This window comes from Cebus imitator, unplaced genomic scaffold (genome assembly GCF_001604975.1).
Source record: "Cebus imitator isolate Cc_AM_T3 unplaced genomic scaffold, Cebus_imitator-1.0 Scaffold2, whole genome shotgun sequence".
Taxonomy (NCBI): domain Eukaryota; kingdom Metazoa; phylum Chordata; class Mammalia; order Primates; family Cebidae; genus Cebus; species Cebus imitator.
In genome coordinates, this window is record NW_016107317.1 from 2,647,651 (window position 1) to 2,668,323 (window position 20,673).

At 37.2% G+C, this 20,673-nt stretch overlaps 1 protein-coding gene and 1 pseudogene across 2 annotated transcripts in view; both read right to left on the reverse strand.

The window, feature by feature from the left end:
- Nucleotides 1-2,814: 2,814 nt before the first annotated feature.
- Nucleotides 2,815-3,806, reverse strand: LOC108304242 (annotated as a pseudogene).
- A 6,071-nt stretch (nucleotides 3,807-9,877) lies between these two features.
- The window catches only part of GUCY2C (guanylate cyclase 2C), an 82,834-nt gene continuing 72,038 nt past the window's right edge, over nucleotides 9,878-20,673 (reverse strand). For both annotated transcript variants that reach the window (XM_017528346.2, XM_017528335.2), the window contains 6 exons: nucleotides 19,152-19,344; nucleotides 18,195-18,369; nucleotides 16,388-16,486; nucleotides 13,826-13,920; nucleotides 12,126-12,202; nucleotides 9,878-10,544 (listed from right to left, as the gene is read on the reverse strand). In XM_017528346.2, the coding sequence (XP_017383835.1) occupies nucleotides 10,370-10,544; nucleotides 12,126-12,202; nucleotides 13,826-13,920; nucleotides 16,388-16,486; nucleotides 18,195-18,369; nucleotides 19,152-19,344 (814 nt within the window). In that variant the 3' untranslated portion in view covers nucleotides 9,878-10,369. The remainder of the gene's footprint in view (nucleotides 10,545-12,125; nucleotides 12,203-13,825; nucleotides 13,921-16,387; nucleotides 16,487-18,194; nucleotides 18,370-19,151; nucleotides 19,345-20,673) is intronic.

Sequence of the window (20,673 nt, forward strand, 5' to 3'; positions counted from 1 at the left end):
TAGGAGTTTTCCATTTCTTCTAGATTTTCCAACTTATTGGCATATAGTTGCTCATAATAGTATCTAATGTCCTTTGAATTTTTGGTGGTATCATTTGTGATGTCTCCTTTTTCATCTTTGTTTATTTGAGCTGGGCATGGTGGCTCATGCCTGTAATCCCAGCACTTTGGGAGGCTGAGGTGGGTGGATCACTTGAGGTCAGGAGTTTGAGAATGCCTGACCAATATGATGAAACCCTGTCTCTACTAAAAAGAAAAAATACAAAAAAAATTAGCTGGGCATGGTGGCGGGTGTCTGTAATCCCAGCTACTCAGGAGACTGAGACAAGAGAATCTCTTGAACCCAGGAGGCGGAAGATGCAGTGAGCCAAGATTGTGTCTTTGCACTCTAGCCTGGGAAACAGGAATGAAACTTTGTCTGAATAAATAAATAAATAAATAAATAAATAAATAAATAAATTTGAATCTTTCTTCCTTATTATTTTAGCTAGAAATTTGTCAGTTTTGTTTATGTTTTCAAAAAACCAACTTTTCATTTTATTGGTTTCAGATTTTTGGTCTTAATTTTATTTATTTATTCTCTAATCTTTATTATTTTTTTTCCTTCTACTAATTTTGGGCTTAGTTTGTTATTGCTTTTGTAGTTCTTTAAGGTGCAACATAAGGTTGTTTATTGGAAGTCTTTCTACTTTTTTGATGTAGGTGTTTATTGCTATAAAATGTCCTGTTGGTACTGGTTTTGCTGTATTCCATTGGCTTTAGTATGTTGAATATTCATTTTTATTTATTTCAAAAAATTTTTTAAAAAAAATTCTCAATTCCTTTATTGACTCATTGCACCCATAATGTTTTATGAATAATAGTTCATTTTTTTAATTGCTGAGTAGCATATGATTGTATGGATACTCCATAGTTATTGTATTCGTATATCTGTTGAAAAGTACGTTTTTAAATTGTTTCTTATCAATAATACTAATACAAACATTCAGAAACATATTTGTATAAATATAGTTTTTATTTTATTTGCATAATTATGTTGGAGTGGTATTGTTAGATTCTATTGTGTCTATTTAATTCACATTTGAAAGGGCTATTTTCCAAAGTTTCTGTACTGTTTTAAATACCTGTTAACAATATATAAGAGTTCCATTTGCTCTGCATCCCCGTCAGCATTCATATCGTCAGACTTCTAATTGTAGCCATTTTAGTAAGTATGTAGTATCTTTTTGTCATGTTAATTACACTTTACTAATTACTAATGATGTTCAACACTTATATATGTAGATATGTGTTTTGATTTATATGTCTTCTTTGGTGAAGTGTCATAAAGGAAACTAAAATAAAGCTACAATTTTCTAAATCTGTGCAATTCAATAGGGAATCAAATGCAAGAAGGTAAACACGTGACTAGTTTTAGAACATGTAAAAATAAAAAAATTATTTTACCTTTATAAATTTTATTTTCAGTACTATTCATTTATTTGTGTGGATCCAAGTCTGTTTCTGGTATTGAATGTATTCTGACTGAAGAACCTTATTTAATATTAACTATAGAATAGGTTTGCTGACAATAAATCCTCACATTCATTTTGGGGGTGTGAACATCTTTATTTTTTATTTTGAAATATATCTATTTTTTTTTTTTACTGGGTATAGAATTTTTTTTCTCTCAGCATTTTGGAGATGTCATTCAGTTGTCTTTTAGCTTGCATAGTTTCAGAAATGAGTCTGTAGTAATTCTTAATATTTGTTCTTCTGTGTGCAATGTCTTTTTCCCCTCTCTGGCTATCTTCATAATTTTTTTTTGTTTTCAGCAGTTTGAATATAATATGCTCAGATGTGGGTTTGGGAATTTATCCTAACTGGATTTCTCTGAGATTCTAAAACTTGTGATTTGGTGGCTGTCATTACATTGATAAACTCTTTCATTCTTCTGCATGTGGATAAATAGCTTTCCTACCCTCATTTATTGAAAAGACTGTCTCTTCTTCAATGTATATTTGTAGTGCTTTTGTTGAAAATCAGTTGGATGTAAAGGCATGAATTTATTTCTATGTTCTCTATTCTATTCCATTGTCTATGTGTTTGTTTTTATGCCAGTATGATGTGGTTTTGGCTACTGTAACTTTATTTAGCCATTATTTTTTCAAATATTTCTTATGAATTATTTTGTCTGCTGGAATTCCAATCACATACATGTGAGACCATTTGATATTCTCCCATAGCTCTTAGTAGCTCTGTTTTGTTTTATTCACTTTTCCTTCATTTGATTATGTAGTTTGTGTAATTTTTTTACTCCTGTGTTAAATTACATTGATTTTTTAAAGACTTGTGTGTAGCTTTATTACCTATTTTTAGTTTTCTGAGAAACCTTCATACTGGTTTTTCATAATAGCTGTACTAATTTACATACACGTCAACAGTGTATTCCATTCTTCACATTTTTGCAAGCATTTGTTATTTATTTATTTATTTGTCTTTTTGATAATAGTCATTCTAACTGGAGTGAAGTGATATCTTTTTATGTTATTTTTTAAAATAAGCAATATGACTTTATTTAGTTACTTTGGAAACAAAACCCCCCAAATAATGTGTGAACCCAAAGGTACATAAAAATGGCTCCAAATAGTTTAAAATAGATTTGAACATCATTTGTAGTTTCGTCCTCATACCATGAGCGTTTTCAGATGGATAGTATCTTGCAAAGCATCTCCAATCGTGTTAAGGCAGATATCAATCTGTGACTGCATCTGTAACTCCTCCTGGGAAAATGATTCTGTTGGAGTTGGGGGCTCTTCCAGTTGTTTGATCAGTTGGCCCAGGAAGGGGCAATCCTGGAGCTGGCGGGTGGGGAGCCAAGCCCCACCTGTCTTTTCACTGCTTGTTCTGCTGGCTCTCTGTGACTGATGCTGATTCGGAGCCCTGGCCCTTATTGACATCACTGATGCACACCCACTGCCCATCAACTGACTCCTTCCACAGGGTCACGTCATTGTCTCCATGGATACAGCCAGGATGTTGGCTATGATGAACCATCTCACATGCCACACCACATCACTGAACTTGTGCGGCAATTTGGGGTACTATATGTTGCCTGAGGCATCATTACAGATCCATATGAACACACCACCATCCTGGGAGCAGCTGGCGATGGTGCTGATGGGCAGGCAGATGGAGGGGGCCCAGGCCACATCTTGAACCAGTCACTGTGTGCTTCTAGCTTCTGCTCCTCCTTCCACAGCTTGATGAGGTTTGTCACAGCCACCTGATGCAAACTTCTTGATGTAATTAGGTTTCTGCCCAGATGGCTGGTCTATGAGGCTTCCAGGTACAACAGCAGGGGCCCAGCTGATGGCATTGCAGCCAATGGTGTGAGCGTTGTTGATCTCCTTTACTTCCCAATGGCCTTCCCTGGTGCAGCAGGGAGAAGGCCCCATCCGAACTCCCACAGGCCAGGATTAGGCCATAGTCATGGGGGGCCCAGCACACTGAGTTCACCGAGGAGTCATGTCCTGCCTGCTCATGGCTCTTCTCCCAGGTGCCGTTTTCCTCTCTCCAGATAATGAGACTTTCCGGCCATAGGAGTATGATGCCAGGATGTTGCCGGATATGGGGTGTGCCTAGGCCATTTGCCACACGGCACCCTCATGACCCCTGAGGTCAGTGATGAGGGTCTGCCCTCCATTGCGCACAACAGAGATTTTGAAGGACCTGTCTGATGAACAGGTTGCCAGGCGGGTGCCATAGTAGTCCATCTGGGCTCATGTCCTCGTGGGAGGTATCCACAGTATTAATTACCGACACCATGAATGTGGTGGTGGTTGCTCCGGGTTTTGGACATGGCCTTTTATTTTAATTTTTAAAAATTTAAATAGCTTTATAGGTGTAAGTGGGGGTGAAGTGATATCTTACCATGGTTTTGATTTTCATTTTCCTGTTGAGCATTTATTTCTTCATATTTCTCTTGGCCTTTTGTATGTCTTCCTTTGCGAAATATCTATTCAGGTATTTTCCTTATTTTTGAATTTTAATTTGGAGTGTGTGTGTATGTGTGTGTGCACGCGTGTGTGTTAGCTGTTGTGTTGTTTGGGTTACTTATATATTCTGGATATTAGTCATTTGTTGGATGAATAGTTTGCAAATATTTTATTGCATTCAACAGGTTGTCTCTTCATTCTGTTTATTGTTTCCTTTACTTTGTAGGAGTTTTTAGTTAAATATAGTTCCACTTGTCTATTTTTTTTTGTTTTGACTATGCTTTTGAGGTCTTAGCCATAAAATCTTTGCCTAAGCTAAGTGTTTTCCCTATGTTTTCTTCTAGCTTTCATAGTTTTGGGCTTTATGTTTAAGTCTTTAATCCACTTAGAGTTGGTTTTTGTTACGTTTGGTGAGACATATGGGTCTACTTTCATTCTTCTGCATGTGGATATATGATTTTCTTACTCTCATTTATTGAAGAGACTGTCTTTTCTCCAATGCATGTTCATGATGCTTTTGTTGAAAATCAATTGAATGTAAAGACATAAATTTATTTCTGTGTTCTTCATTCTATTCTATTGGTCTGTGTGTCTGTTTTTATATCAGTATCCTGTGGTTTTGGTTACTGTAACTTTATAGTACATTTTAAAATCAGGTAATAAAATGCCTCCAGCTTTGCTCTTTCTGTTCAAAATTGCTTTGGCCTTCTGGGGTCTTTTGCATTTCCATATGAATTAAATTATTTTTCTATTTCTGTGAAGAATGCCATTAGTATGTTGCTAAGAATTACATTAAATCTGTAAATTGATTTGGGTAATGTAAATGTTTAAATAATATTAATTCTTTAAATCCATGAACATGCAATATTTTCCATTTATTTGTGCACTCTTCAATTTCTTTCATCAATGCTTTATAGGTTTCATTGTAGAGATCATTTAAGTCCTTTGTTAAGTTTATTCCTAGGTAGTTATTTTTCTTGAAGCTATTGTAAGCAGAATTTCTCTCTTGATTTTTTTCCAGTTAGTTTGCTATTGAAATACAGAAATGTTACTGATTTTTCTATGTTGGTTTTGTATCCTGCAGCTTGTCTAAATTTATTTATTACTTTAATAGTTTTTAGTGGAGTCTTTTAGGTTTTTCTATATATATGTTTATGTTGTCTACCAACAGGGACAATTTGACTTCCTCCTTTCCAGTTTGGATGCCCCTTATTTCTTTCTCTTGCATAACTGCTGTGGCTAGAACTTTCAGTACTATGATGAAATTATGTGGTAAATGTGGGTATTCTTGTCTTGCTTCAAATCTTAGAGAAAAAGTTTTCAACTTTTTTTAGTTCGGTATGATGTTAGCTGTGGGTTTGTCATTATGGCCTTTATTGTGTTATGTTTCTTCTGTGTTCATTTTGTTGAGAATTTTTATCATGAAGACATGCTGAATTTTTTTGAAAGTTTTTTTTTTTTTTAGCGTCAATTAAAATGATTTTATGGTATTTATCCTTGATTTTGTTACTGTGGTGTATCAGCTTTATTAATTTGTGTATGTTGAACCATCCTTGCATCCCTGAGAGGAATTCAACTTGATCATGGTGAAATGATCTTTTCAATATACTGTTGAATTTTATTTACTAGCATTTTGTTGAGGGTTTCTGCATATGTGCTCATCAGTGATATTGGCTTGAAGTCCTTGTCTGGTTTTGGAATCACAATAATGTTGGCCTTGGATGATGAGTTTGGAAGTAGTCCCTTCTCTAACTTTTTGAAATAGTTTGAGTAGAATTGGCATTAGTTTTTCTTTAAATGTTGGTAGAATTCAGCAGTAAAGTCATTGGGTCCTGGGCTTTTCTTTGACGAGAAAGTTTTTATTACTACATCAATCTTGTTACTTGTTATTGTTCTGTTTGAGTTTTCTGTTTCTTCATAATTCAATTTTGATAGGTTGTATGTGTTCAGAAATTTATATATTTCTTCTAGACTTGCTAATCTATTGTTGTTTCTCCTAGTTTCTTATGATTTTTTGTATTTCTGTAGTATCAGTTGTCATGACTCCTTTTTCATCTTTGATTTTATTTATTTGAGTCATCTCCTTTTCTTAGTAAGCCTAGGTAAAGGTTTGTTGTTCTGTTTATATTTTTAAAAATGTTTTTGTTTTGTTGATCTTTTGTATTAAAAATCTCTATTTCATTTAACTCTTTTCTACTATTTCTTTTTTTCTACTGAGTTTGGGTTAAATTTGTTTTTGTTTTTCTAGTTCTTGAGGTGAAAGTCGTCTTGTTTATTTGAGATTTTTCTACTTTTTCAGTGTGGGCATTTATTACTATAAACTTCTCTAATAGAACTGCTTTTGCTGTGTTTCTTAGATTTTTGTATGGTGTATTTCCATTTTCACTTGTCTTAAGAAAAATGTTAATTTCACTCTTAATTTCTTTCTTGACCTAATAGTAATTCAGGAGCATGTTGTTTAATTTCTGTGTATTTGTAGTTTCCAACATTTCTCTNTTTTTTTTTTTCTTTCTTCTTTTCTTCACCTGCTCATGCCCACTGTGTCAAATTCTCCTCTTACTGATTTTTGGTTTTATTCCACTGTGGTCAGAAAAGATACTTAATATAATTTTGACTTTAAATGTATTAAGACTTATTTTATGGCCTCAAATATTATCTGTCCTGAAGAATGCTCCATGTGCTATTGGGAAAAATACGTGTTTTGTAGTTGTTGGATGGAATGTTCTGTAAAAGTCTGTAAGGTTCATTTGGTCTAGAATACAGTTTAATCTTCATATTTATTAATTTTCTGTTTGGATGATATGTCTATTGCTAAAAGTGGGGGGCTAAAGTCCCCTACTACTTTATATTATAGACAGTCTCTCTTTTCAGGTTTATTAATATTTGCTTTACATTTTATCTTATTATTGGGTTCATATATATTACAATTATTATATCCCCTATTGTATTGACTCCTTTATCTTTATGAATACCATTCTTTATTGTTTTTATACTGTTCTTAACTTGAGTCTATTTTATATGATTTAAGTGCAGCTACTCCTGATCTTCTTGGTTTCCATTTTCATGGAATATCTTTTTCCATTCCTTCAATTTCAGTTTGCACATATCTTTAGAGGTGTAGTTTCTTATAGATAGCATTTACTTAGGTCCTGTTTAATTCATTCGGCTATTCTATCTCTTATTATTATTATTATTTTCTTTTGAAACAGAGTCTTACTCTATTGCTGAGGCTGGAGTGCAGTGGTACAATCTCCACTCACTGCAACCTCACCTCCTGGGTTCAAGAGATTCTTGTGCCTCAGCCACCCGAATAGCTGGGATTACAGGGTATGCCACCACGCTGGCAAATTTTTGTATTTTTAGTAAAGATGGAGTTTTACCATGTTGGCCAATCTGGTATCAAACTCCTGGCCTCAAGTGATCCACCCATCTCGGCCTCCCAAAGTGCTGGGATTACAGGTGTAAGCCACTGCACCCAGCCTACTCTGTGTCTTTTAATTGGGGAATCTAATCCATTTACATTCAAGGTGATTATGGATAGGGAAATGTTTTCTATTGCCATTCTTTTAAGTGTTTTTTTGCATTGTTTTGGTAAATTTTTTCTTTCTCTTATACTGTCTTTCTCTGTGTTAAGTAATTTTCTCCAGTAGTATGTTTTAATTCTGTGCTATTTGTTTTCATTGTCTCTATTATAGATGTTTTTCTTTGTGGTTACTATGAGGCTTACATAAAACATGTTATCGTTATAATAGGTTATTTTAAACTGAAAAGAACTTAGCTTTGTTTGCAAAGAAAAGCAAGCAACAATTTCACTATACTTTAACATCATTCCCCCTCTATGTTTTGACTTTTTGATGTTTGTTTACATCTCTTTATATTGCCTCTTAATCACTTGTTGTAGTTATCATCTTTAATAAGCTTTAGTCTTCATAATTAAGATATAATCAGTATATATACCACAATTACAGTATTAGAATATTCTAAATTTCTACCTTCAGATGTTTTCTTGTTGCATGTTAACATCCTTCTCTTTTAGACTGCTGGACTCCCTTTAGCATTTCTTGTATGACAAGCCTGATGTTGATTAATCCCCTCAGAGTTTTTTTTTGTTTTGTTTTTTGGTCTGGGAAACTCTTTATCTGTCTTTCATGTTTGAAAGATAGTTTGTTGGTTACAATATTCTTAGCTGACAGCTTCTTTTTCTCAGTAGTTTGAATATACATCTCACTGTCTCCTGGTCTGCAAAGTTTCTGCTGAGAGATCTACTGCAAGCTATATTGGGGCTCTACTGAGTGTGATTTTTTTTCTCTTACTGCTTTAAATACTCCTTCTTTGATGTTTGATAATTTGATTGTGATGTGATTTGGGGAATTCCTCTTTGAATTCGATTGGTGATCTCTGAGCTTCCTGAACCTGAATGCTATTATCTTTCTTCAGATTTGAAAATCTTTCAGCTATAATTTTAAAAATATGGCCCTTTTCTCTCTCATCTTCTTTAGGAATTATTATGTAAAGTTTTGTTTGCTTGATGATATCCTATAATTATTTTTTTTTTCTGATTGGGTAATTTCATATGTCCTGTCTTCAGCATACTGATTCTCTCCTCTGATTAAATATGCTATTGAAGCTTTACAGTGAGCTTTTCAGTTTAGCTATTGTATCCTTTATGTGTAAGATTTCAATTTTTATATGAGTTTTTATATTCTTTTGTCAGTTTTCTCATTTTGTTCCTGGATTGTTTTTCAAATTTCATTTAATTTTTTTATCTATACTCTCTTGTGCTTCCCTGAACTCTTTAAGAAGATTTTTCTGAATTCTGCCAGACTTGTTACAGGCCTTCAATTATTTTGGGTCTATCACTGGCGCTTTGTTGGTTTCTCTTGATGATATCATATTTCCCTGAGTTTTCACAATCTTTGTGTCTTTACACTGATGCCTGCACATTTGAGGAGATGGTCACTTCTTCCAGGTTTTACAGGTATTCTTTGCTGGTGTTAGACCTTTAGTACTTAATATTGTAACTTAATCACCAGACTGTTATTGCTTCCTGGTCTGGGGAAGACTTAAGAAAGTGCTAAAATTTAAAGGTTGTTTAAAAGGGAAAAAAAAAAAACTCTTTTAGTTGTTTCCAAGTGAGAGGAAGGTTCCACATTAGCACCTGGGCTTTGTGGGAAATCTAACCAGGGATTCAGGCTTTCCTGTGGGTTTTGCCTCCAGTAGAGCTGTTGCATCATCCAGTCTCCTCAGTGTGGCATCTCTGCTGATTGGAGCACAGAACAGCTGCAAGATCTGCATGTGAGTTTCGGCAATCAACACCTCTGCTTTTGTCCCCAGTTCACCCCTCGTGTTTCAGCCCACCTGGTACTTGGAATGGTTCATGAGACAGGACCAGAGTGAGCTTCTTGTGAAGATTCTCAGACTGGTGGGGACATCAAAGTTTCCTCTCCAGTTCCCTCCTTTTACTTTGTAAACTGTGGGTCTAAGGAAATTATCTGTGAGTGGTGTTTTGCCAGGTTGGGGGAGGAGATGGCACAGTCTCATATGAAGTGGATATTATGATTCATAATTTACTGATGAAAGATCAGGAGCTTAGAGACACAGATTACTTTATAGTTAGAAAAACGCAGTACAGGAATTTGACTTCTGCCTAGGTCCCATTCTTAGATCACCGCCATCCACTTGTTAAGTGGACACACTGAAGCAACACTTGTGTTTAAAGGTCAGAAATTCCCTCATGTGTAGCAGGTGATACTAACCTTCAAGGTTCTCACTGTGGAGCAACAGTGCTAACTTTGCCATGCTTCAGTATGAGTGAATGTAGTCAGTTTTTCAGTTAGTACAGATGATGTGACTGATGTGTTCCAGGAAAATGGTTAAAATAGGTAGAAGCACATACACAGACTTGGCAAACCTTTAGCTTTTATTCTTGCCTAATATATAGCATACTTTCTGCAAAAATTATGAGTTAAATATACTTTAATGAAGATAAGGTATTTAAAATATAATTATGACAATTTAAAAAATCTTATGAATACAGAAGGAAAAAGAGCCGGTTAACAACAAAATAAAAACAAACAAACAAAAAATAAATGAAATAAGAATAAAATCTTCTCAAGTTCTAGAAAGTCTATTCATTTCTTTTCTTTTCTAGGTAGAAGCTTCCTGGAACAACTGCTGGAATAAGGATCCAGAGTGGAAGGTAGTTAGTTATTTCACTGAGAACACACATGTGATTCAGGCAAGAAAGTCTATGTTCCAGACAAGGCAGCCAAGCTTAAGTACATTTCTGCTTCATTGAGGTCTCTGGAAAATGCAGGCTTTCAGGACACTTGAGGCCATTGCCTCAGTGCAACTGTGTTTTAATTTGTGTGAGTCCTTACACCTCATTTAGGTTTAAAAATAGGTACTCTCCTTATCTGTGGTATTCAGTTGCAAGTATTCCAGAGTGCCTTTTTTATAGCTGGCTACCCGTCTTGGTTTTTGGCTTCTTATCCCTGCTGCTTGTCTTTTCTGTAAGGAGTTGGCAATCATGTCTGAAAATTCTGCTTGCAAACGCTGTTGATTCTCCCTGGAAACAGGGTGGGAAGAGAAAATAGAACTTCTCAGTAATTCATACAGAATATTCCTTAGTTCCAGAAGAATCAGTTCAGTTAGTTACTCTTTAAATGCCCATTCTGTGCTAGACACAGGAAATCCAAAGAATATAAAATGATCCTTGCCTTTGATGACCTTAAAAAACTGTCATCTCTGCTAGGAAATTACACTTCAATTTCAAAGTGAAACAATATGCTGCTGGAATTTGGAGGCATGGTTGGGAGGATCTAGGTCTACATATGCCACTGTAGGAAGGGAAAAAGAAGTTGGGAGGATGCTAGGCCCCTGCCACACAATGCTGAAAACTCATTGGTCCCACTCATACTTAACAGTGTGAGTCTTGTTTGGGGAAGGCTTAGAATGGTGAAGGGGGCCACAAGTTTAGAATGGACCTGGGACACTCCAGGTAAGGAGCCAGGTTTCTCATGCCCCAGGGAAGATTTGGGTTATTTTGGCTTTTCTAGAAGCTTCCCTTATGTCTAGGTCTGCCATCTAGGCCTCTACAAGACAGAGTTTCTTAACCATAGCAAAAGCCAAGGCAATGGCCGGATGGCTGCAGTAACATGTATTGATAGGGAACTAAAGGACAACTTGAGTCACATTTAGGAGAACTGAAACCTGTCAGTTAACCCTGAAACTTTGTCTTCCTCATCTGTGGGAGAACACAGGCTTCATGTTGATACCCAGAACCACAGTCTTGTGGCTGAGGGAGGTCCTGTTTTCATCAGGTGACTCAACAGAAAGATGAAGACAGGAGGGGAATGCAGAGACCCTCTTTGCCCCCAGTATGCTCCACTCTTGTGAGAACCAGACACACATAAGATGAACTCTAAAGTGTCTTCCATTCTCCTGAGCAAGCCTGGAACACAATGCTAGCTTTGTCATGCTTTATTGCAGGGCAATATAGTTGGTTTTTCAGCAGGGACAAGATGATGACTGGTACATTCTAGGAAAGTGGCAGAATAGGTAGAAGCACATACCCAGGCTCAGGAAACGTTTAACTCATTCTTGTCTAATATGTAGTATATTTTTTGCATACACTCTAAGTTAAGTATACTTTAATGCAGATAAGGTATTTAAAACATAATTTTGACAGTTTAAAAATATCATGAATACAGAGCCAGTAAACAAAACAAAATAAATGAAATAACAAAATCTCCTCAAGTTCTAAATAGTCTTTTCATTCCTTCTCTTTTCCAGGTGGAAGCTCCCCCTTGGGATAAAGGATTCAGAGTTAAAAAAAAAAAAAAAGTAGTTTTATACTGAGAACACACATCTAATTCATGAAGCAAGTCTATGTTCCAGACAGGGAAGCCAAGGCTAAGTACTTTTCTGTTTCATTGAAGTCTCAGGAAAATACAGGCTTTCAGGATAACTCCCTTCTTGCAGCCTAAGAAGGGAGGTTTCTAAACTTTCTCATGTATAGTCCCTTGCCTCATATGCAATATATGCCACTTGTAAGGTGCTTGCCAACTTAAATTGGCTATAAGTAGCGTAACATACAAAGCCAAGATCTCTAATTTCCTCCCCGTCCCTGCCACACCCAGAAGCTTACACAGTAGGAGGGGTTGGCAGGTTGAATTTCTGGTCCTTCATCCCAGTCAGCCAGTAGGTAGTCTCATTTCCTCTTCCCTAGTAAGACAAAAGAGTTATGTACCACGGAGGCCAACGAGTCGGTTCAGTTGTAGCCCACTCTTCCCACAATAATCTGTTTCTAAGACGTATTTCACTTCCGCATTTCTTATGAGTGCCAATATTTAAGTGCATCACACATTCCTGTTATGATTTGCATTATCTCTAGACAAATCTTTATTTCCAAGTGCCTTTTTAAAAATAAGTTTCTCATTCAGCAGACATCTTTTTCTCAGAGTAGAGTTTTCTTTTTTTCCCCAAAAGACATTTTAAAATATCACTCTAGCAACATCACAAGAACTCTAACTTAAAAAGGAGGAAAATTCATCTGCAATTCTGCTACATCAACAAATCCAACTGGTTCCCATTGTCCATATTTTCTTCTAGTCCTTTTTGCAATAAAGTTTTGCCACAAAACTTTTGCTACAGTTTCCCTATCTTGTTATACACACATGTACATCATGATTAAGTACTCATTAAGTGACATTTGTGGGCCCCATCTGGAGTGTATGGAAATTTACTGGAATACTGGAAACTCAGTTTTTGCTAAAGCTGGTATTTGAAAAAGAAACTGGAGATATACATGTGTGTATCTTTTTCAGAATACATATGATTCAAACACAGCCAGTGAGCCACCATTTTTAAAAGATGAATTTAATAATTCATTGGTTGTGTTTGGACCATAGTAATCCATAAATGGCTTCTATTTTGGGGTAAATGTTCTTTGTAAAAAATGTATTTAAAAAAATACATTTTTTACAAAGAACATTTATGGAGAACTCAAAATAACTCAAAAGTGATGTTAGAACACTTTTACATAACAGACTTTTCCAAGGTGCAGTCAAAATGTAAAGGCCAGAAGCATGATGGCTACTGGAGACAGGTAACTTACAGTTAATAGTTGGCTTTGACAGTTGTGAAAAGATTGTAATAACTTTGGAAAAGCAACCTGAGAAGCAACTGGAGACAGCTGATGGCTTTGGAGGGCAGCTATTTCAAATGTGAGGAACATGAAGAATCTAAAGTAGTGATTCTCAAACATTAGTGTGGTCACAAAAACATTATATTGTTAAAAATACAGATTTCTGATCTACACCCATAGAGAATCTTGCACAGCAGGCCTGGTGGAGTGTCCAGACATCTGCATTTTAACAAGCATCTAGATGATGCCAAGCCAGGAGGAGAATGGGCCCACACCTTGTGATTCACACCTTGTGATTCCAGAGCTTCTAAATAGTAATGCAACTGGCAAGAGAGGTGACCTCAGATCATAGCGTTATGTAGTAAGATTAGGGAAGTAAGTGGGGGGGCAGGGGTTGTGATTTAAGTTAAATAAGTTCTGGATCAGACTGTATGTAGCTCTTGTGTTTGGAGGAGGAACTGGAGACAAAACTTGAATATGGCAGAGGAAATGGTCGCAAAATTCAAAATGTCAAAAGGGCTCTTTGGAGTAAAGAAAAGTTCTGAGTTCACATTTTTTGGTGGTGGTTTCTCTTGCAGAGGATGGTATAGGAAAGGATTCTTCATTAGCATGCTCCTCAGCTTTCCTGGCTGTGTATCAAAGGAGGTGGCCCAAGCATGTCTGAGAGCTTTTTCTAAGTATTATCTCTGTGGACTCCTTACCTTTAAGTACGTTTCTCCTCTCACTTCATACAGGAACTGGCACTCAGTTCTCTTCAGGATGGCTATAGTGGAGCCACTTACGTGAATTCTCAAGGCTGGATATGCAAAATAGGTAAATAAAAATCTCAGCTATTTGGAAATCTCTTACATGACCTTTTTGTTTCACATTGATGCAGGATATTAACAATACCTGAGACAAGAATCCTAAATCAAGGAGAAACAATTGTGGCTATTTTAGTGAAAGAACACTTAAAAATAACAGAGAGATAAGAAATGGTATAGCTAGATATTTGTTCCCACCCAAATCTTATGTTGAATTTTAATCCCCAGTGCTGGAGGCCTGGCCTCCCGCCAGGTGTCTGGGTCACAGGGCTGGATCCCTCATGGCTTGGTGCTGTCTTTGCCATAGTGAGTTCTCACAAGATCTGGTCATTTGAAAGTGTGTGGCACCCACCTCTGCCACTATCTCTCTTGCTCCTGCTTTTGCCATATGAAGTGCCTGTTCCTGCTTTGCCTTCTGCCATGAGTAAAAGCTTCCTGAGGCCTCCCCAGAAGCAGATGCAGGTGCTATGTTTCCTGTACAGCCTGCAGAACCATGAGCCAATTAAATCTCTTTTCTTATGAATAACCCAGTCTCAGGTATTTCTTTATAGCAATGCAAGAACGGCCTCACTCAAGAAATGTAATTGCACATGGGAGGAAAGAGGACCTGGCATTGGTTTTCAGGGCCCTGAGTGATAGAGATCCCTAGGTTTTGCCCCATAGATTCTCATTTTGGCTCAGAGTAGTAGCCTGGGGGACCTAGTTTTAGATTTGGCTTGTAGTGCCGAGTTTGGGAGTTGGAGTTTGGTTTTCGGTCCCTTCGGAAAAGTGTTAATAAATAGCTAAAGACTTGAGGGCAATGTGAAGATTTAGGAGAGTCATGGGGTCTTGATTTTCTCAACTTTCCTTCTTCTGGAACATTGTTATCCTTTGACAAAACAAGTGGTGAGGGCACTCCCAATCACAAGTCCAGTGATGTGTACCACCTTTCCCAATATGGGGGCCTAATAGCAACACCGCAAACAATAACAACAGTAAGAATAATGACAATCCCAAATTCTATACCTACCATGTACGATGATTGCTAAATGCTTAACATGACATCATCCCAAATTCTTTCAGAAACCCTCTTGGCAAGGTTGGTATTCCATTCTCAATTTATATCTTTATCTTTCTGAGGGCTAGAAGGATCCGATAGCTTTCTTCCAACTTATACTGACAGTGATTAACACAATTTCAATTTAACCCAAGTCTGTATGACCCTTTTCCTTGCCAGCATGATTTGCCAGTACAAACTAGTATTAGATTGTCAGTACACTACCAAAATACCATCCTGCCTCCTGTGGTTTTGTAAGCCCCAGCCATGTCTACCAATGCTGTTTTCTGTCTTCTATATATTTCTACTACTACCACTGTCATCAATATTTATTGAGCATCTACTTCATGCAGCATATTGTGCCTCTACCTTGCCAAGCAAATACAATATATTTCTGTGTATTTAACACATGCTTAGATTTTTCCTTGCTAAAACAAATTCTTGGTTAGGCATGATGGCTTATGCCTGTAATTCCAACACTTTGGGAGGCCAACGCAGAAGATTAGCTTGAGCCCAGGAGTTTGAGACCAGCCTAGACAACATTGGGAAACCACACCTCTACAGAAAAATTAAAAACTTAGCTGTGTGTGGTGGCATGCCTGTAGTCCCAGCTACTCAAGATGCTGAGGTGGAAGGATCACTTGAGCCCAGCAGTTCAAGGATACAGTGAGCTGTGATTGTGCCACTGCACCAAAGCCTAGGTGACAGAGTGAGACCCCATCTTAAACAAATAAACAAAACTCAATTTCCAGAAAAATCGAATATGCTTTGGGAGGCCAAGATGGAAAGATTGCTTGAGGTCAGGAGTTTGAGACTAGCCTGGGCAACATAGTGAGACCCAGTCTTTATTTAAAATTTAAAAATTAGCTGGATGTGCTTGTATGTTCCTGTAGACCCAGCTACTTGGGAGGATGAGGTAGGAGGATCACTTGAGCCCAGGAGTTCAAGTTTACAGTGAGCTATGATTGTGCCACTGCACTCCAGCTTGGGTGACAGAACAAGAGCCTGTCTCTAAAAAACGAAAACAAAAAAGCAAAAGCAAACAACAGGGAAACAGGAATGTGAACCAGAGTGTATAGTTCTTACCTTGCCCATTAACTTTTTTTAAAATTTTCATAAATCTATGCCAAATGCCATGACCATTCTAAGTAGAATATCCCTGAATTCATTGTATATGAAACAAAAATATAGAAACTGTCTAAAACTGAGCAAAAGTGGAATAATAAAATAATTATCAGTAAACAACAACAAAAGCAAATGTAGCAAAAGCTGGATTGACACCGGGTTGTGTTCAGCCAATGTGAAGAATCATTCTACAGGTCGCTGGCACTTTGTATCTCCTGATTGTGCATTTTATCTCACAGTTGCCCTCTGGTGGAAGACAGAGTCTTTTGTCTTCTGAGAAAAACCATCCCCCTGCTTACGGAGGCCAGTGGATTCCATCCTAGAGGCTGTGTTGACTGTATCACCAAATAGGCAGTAACGAGGCATCTTGATTCCCACGACTCCAGCAGCGCAGGGACCTGAAATGAAGGACAGAAAGCAGGAAGTAGAGGCAATAGAAATTGCAGAGTAGAGTGAAAACAGGTAAGCTTCTTGGTATGGTCACAATCCTGAATACTTCCCGTAATAGAGAAGTGGCTGAGGTTGTAAAATGTGAACTGGGACTTTTGCTTTAAATGGATGAATCCAATGAAGCATCATTATTGAATGCATGCGATCATAAAGCACTTTGCTCTCGAAAAGAAAACAATATGTGTAGCAAACAGGAAGACATCCGGAGTTCCAGATCACAAAGGTGATTTTAAATAGAAGGCTCTCAGGAGTGATGAAGATGAGCCCACTGCCTGCTTACTGTGCCAAACCACACGACCCTGAATTTCACACTGATGGAGAGCACTGTAGACTTGAAGCCTCAATGGTTCAAGTTTGATTTATTTTTATTTTAAGGTGGCATTTCTGGGATTGGTGGCATGACAATGGAAGACAGAAGACAAGACAAAGGCATAACCTTCCTTAAGCATTTCATGAGCCAGGCGAATGCAGCTGGATGGGGAAGCCTGTGGCACAAGGAGGTTCTAGCAAGCCGAAGGCGAGACTATGCACTGTGGTATATTAGGTAGGAAAGAAGGGTTATTCAGTCAAGTATCTGCATAAAATGACTGAATGCAAGGAGTTACCACTTTAAGAAGTTAAAGACTAACTCAGAAACTGCAAAGCTGGGTTTTAGGCAATGCCTTGCAAAAGATTAATCTAGATAACTTCTGAGTTCCTCTCTTACTATGTTTTTCCATAACACCTGTAACTCATCTCAAATCTTGATGTTCAAGGCTACTGAATCAAACTGTTTGGCCTGAGACAGCCTCTTAGGGGACCCTACACAACAAACTCCAACCTAGCTTGATCTATAAACAAACTAAGAGCCTAGCTCAGGTACTTATGTTACAAATAGCTGAGTCTCAGCCAATCACAGTAGCTGAGCTTCAGCCAATCACAGGCTGCCAACTGATTGGACCTTGACCAAATCAGGGAAACACGGAGCTCTGGCCAATCAAGTTGTTTCTGTCTCTCACTCCTGTTTTCTGTCTATAAACACTGCCTGCCCACCTTACCCAGGGACGCTCTCTGAACCTCTTCTGGTTCTAAGGGCGATCTGATTTGAAAATTGTTCATTGCTCAATTAAACTGTGTTAAATTATTTGGTATGCATAAAGCTTTTCTTTTAACAAGGCTATGTAACTTTCATGGTCTTTGCAAGTGACCCATGTACTTTATGTACTACTGCAGTGGCAGGCAGGGGAAGTATTACAGAAATTTCAGCAGCTGTGTTTTTTTCCCCTTGCAGATAATCTAATCCATTTCAGGTACTATAATATTTTAGTGGGAAAATAGATAGAAGTTAGGGGTGGGGAGAGAGGAAATGAGGAGGAGATAAATGAAATCATAGGTATGGTGATTTAAATAGGAAGTCCAAAGCTTCTTGTTTTTGTACATGTTTGCTGTTTATTATTTCAGTAGTCAGTGGTGCTCTCAAAGTTCTTGTTCTTAGAGCTCTCTAGGAACTGGGTCTAAGTATCTCAGGATGTATAGTGGGACCTCACATTTGGCAAAAAGAATTGACTAAACATTAGGTGAAGTTGATCACACATGAAGATCTTTTATCCTTTCTGATTTAGTTGGTGCGTAGCAGTACATATGGGTCCCTATTTGCTAAGATGCTCAACTCCATACCAGAGTGAACTCCAATGCGAATCCATATTGGGAGACCAGGAAGATGCTCCAGCTCAAAGGTCCCCATGAAGCTGAGGATTTCCAAGGCCATCTTGGCAATGTCTATTGCATGCCGATTGCCATTTCTCTTAGGCAAACCACTAGCCACCATGTAGGCATCACCAATGGTTTCCACCTGTGGAAACAGTTTCTCATGAGTGGCTCTGCCACTTTGAAAAGCATAGAAATTAAACAGAAGCAGTTAATCACATATCAAACACAAAACGTGATTTGGGAACACAGTATGAGCATAGCCCTTTACACCTTTTCTGGAGCCAGTTCAATCAGTTCTATGCTGATTTCTTTGGGCTTTTTATAGTCTAGTTAATGGATAATAAAATAGCTATAAAGAAATTTAGCCATTTAAAAGTACTTCACAATTATACAAATTGTCCAGAGGTGGTGACAATTCTAGAAATGTTCAAATAAATAATCTAAATGGCTTTATGTAATTTGAGGAACACCCTGCGTTACCTGAAAAGTAATCCTTTAGCAAATGTCTACACACTACTTGACAGAATATTTTGTAATGTGTAATTGTACACATTTTTGTAGTATGATTTTCTATTTATTATAACCTCAGTGTCTTCTCTGCTTCATTTCTAGTCAGCTTAAACACTGCCTATTTTTTGGAGGTGATTTAAGAGTATGCCGTTTCGTCTAAATTTAGTATCCCAAATTCATTCCTGCTGTACTTCCTGTTGTATCTTTTGTGCTGCTTCTTAAAGTTAAATGGTAATTTTGACTTCTAACTCCTCTAATTCTTCTACTTCTATTCACTTTTAGCTCAGATTCAACCATCAATTCACTAAATGTAAACTAGAGAGGACAAGAGTAGTAACAGAAACAACCAATTCAGGCTCTGATGACCTCGGGCAGCACCATTAATTGCTTCAGCCTGTTAGGTGATGTGGTTACCTTGTAGACATCATGATGATCAACAATGTGGTCAAAACTCTTATAGATGTCATTAAGCATGTCCACCACTTCCATGGGTGTGCTGTATTTGCAGATAGTAGTGAAACCTACAATATCACTAAAGTAGATTGTAACTTCCTCATATAGTTCTGGCTCCACAATGCCTTTCTCCTTCAGAGACTTTACAACTAGCCTAGATAAGGAAGGAAAAAAAAAATGTCTTCAACTTCAGCAAATTTTTTCTTGTTTCACATAAATCTTTCAGATAGTAGTAATTGTCTACAAAGAATTCTAGAATTTGAGACTTCCAATGAATTGAGTGAATAGGAAACAAAGAGAGGTTGTGTATATCATATACATGAACATATTACACACATACACATATAATACATGTTGTGAACACAGATTAATATAGGCAGGTTCAACATTAACTTAGTGTTTCATTATTAACACTAATATATAAACAGATAAGTTTAATACCATAAAAACTCTGATATATATATATATATATATATACATATGTATTTGTTCACTTTTTGCTTCTCTATTGATAATCGACTTCTTACAGATATGGCTCTATATGCAGAAGCTGAGGAGAGTGTGGTATTACTTAAATCACCACAGGTGTTAGATCTGAATTTCTCAACAAAGTCGATAGTTTTACTATCCTGGCATATATAACATGGCATTGCTTAACATTACTGTGAAATAATGTATTTAAATATAAATTTTGATATATTCTGTACCAGAGTTTATTTGATATATTTTGAAACCAGATTTGGGTACTTTAAAAAGCAAAATCAATTATGTAAATAAATTAAATTATGCTAAAACAGTAAAAGTCAAATTAAAGCAACTTTTAGAATATCTTTGCTGAATAAGGAGCAGCATATCAGATTCAGGATTGAGGGAAGAGAACCAGAAGGGGCTTCAGACTTGATGTGCCAAGTTACCTCTGCATTGAAAAAAGGGAGTGGGGGCTGACATGAAGTGGGACGTTCCCTGTCTGTCCTTGCCATCACTTTGTAGTGGCCTTGAGTATGGAACCACTAGAATCAGAAACTGGAAGCTAGGTGATATCATAGAAGTCATTGGAAATAAATCTTTCATTTCTACAGATGTGAAAGATGAGGTCTAAAAAAGTATGACTTCCATAAGGTTCCATAGCCCATTAGGGACATAGCCAGGACTAGAACTCAGGAACCTTCAGTCCCACCCATCAGTCTTTTTTTTGCACTACACTCCCTGCATAACCCAGGCCTTGGATATTCAGGAAGATAGGGAAGATTTGGAGGTGCGCTGACTGTAGCAAAGAGGCGGGCTCTCCTGGAAAGAAAATAACCAATCAACCACAGTGATTTCTAACACTCATTTGGAGAACCTACAGAGCATCCAGAGAAACCTTTTTAATTGGTACAATGACAAAACTTGTAACCCTTGAAAAACATTCCTTTGGTGTTGCTTGGATTCCTAGGGGCACATTGGAGTGGTTGTTCTTGACATGCCCTGTATAAAGTGCATA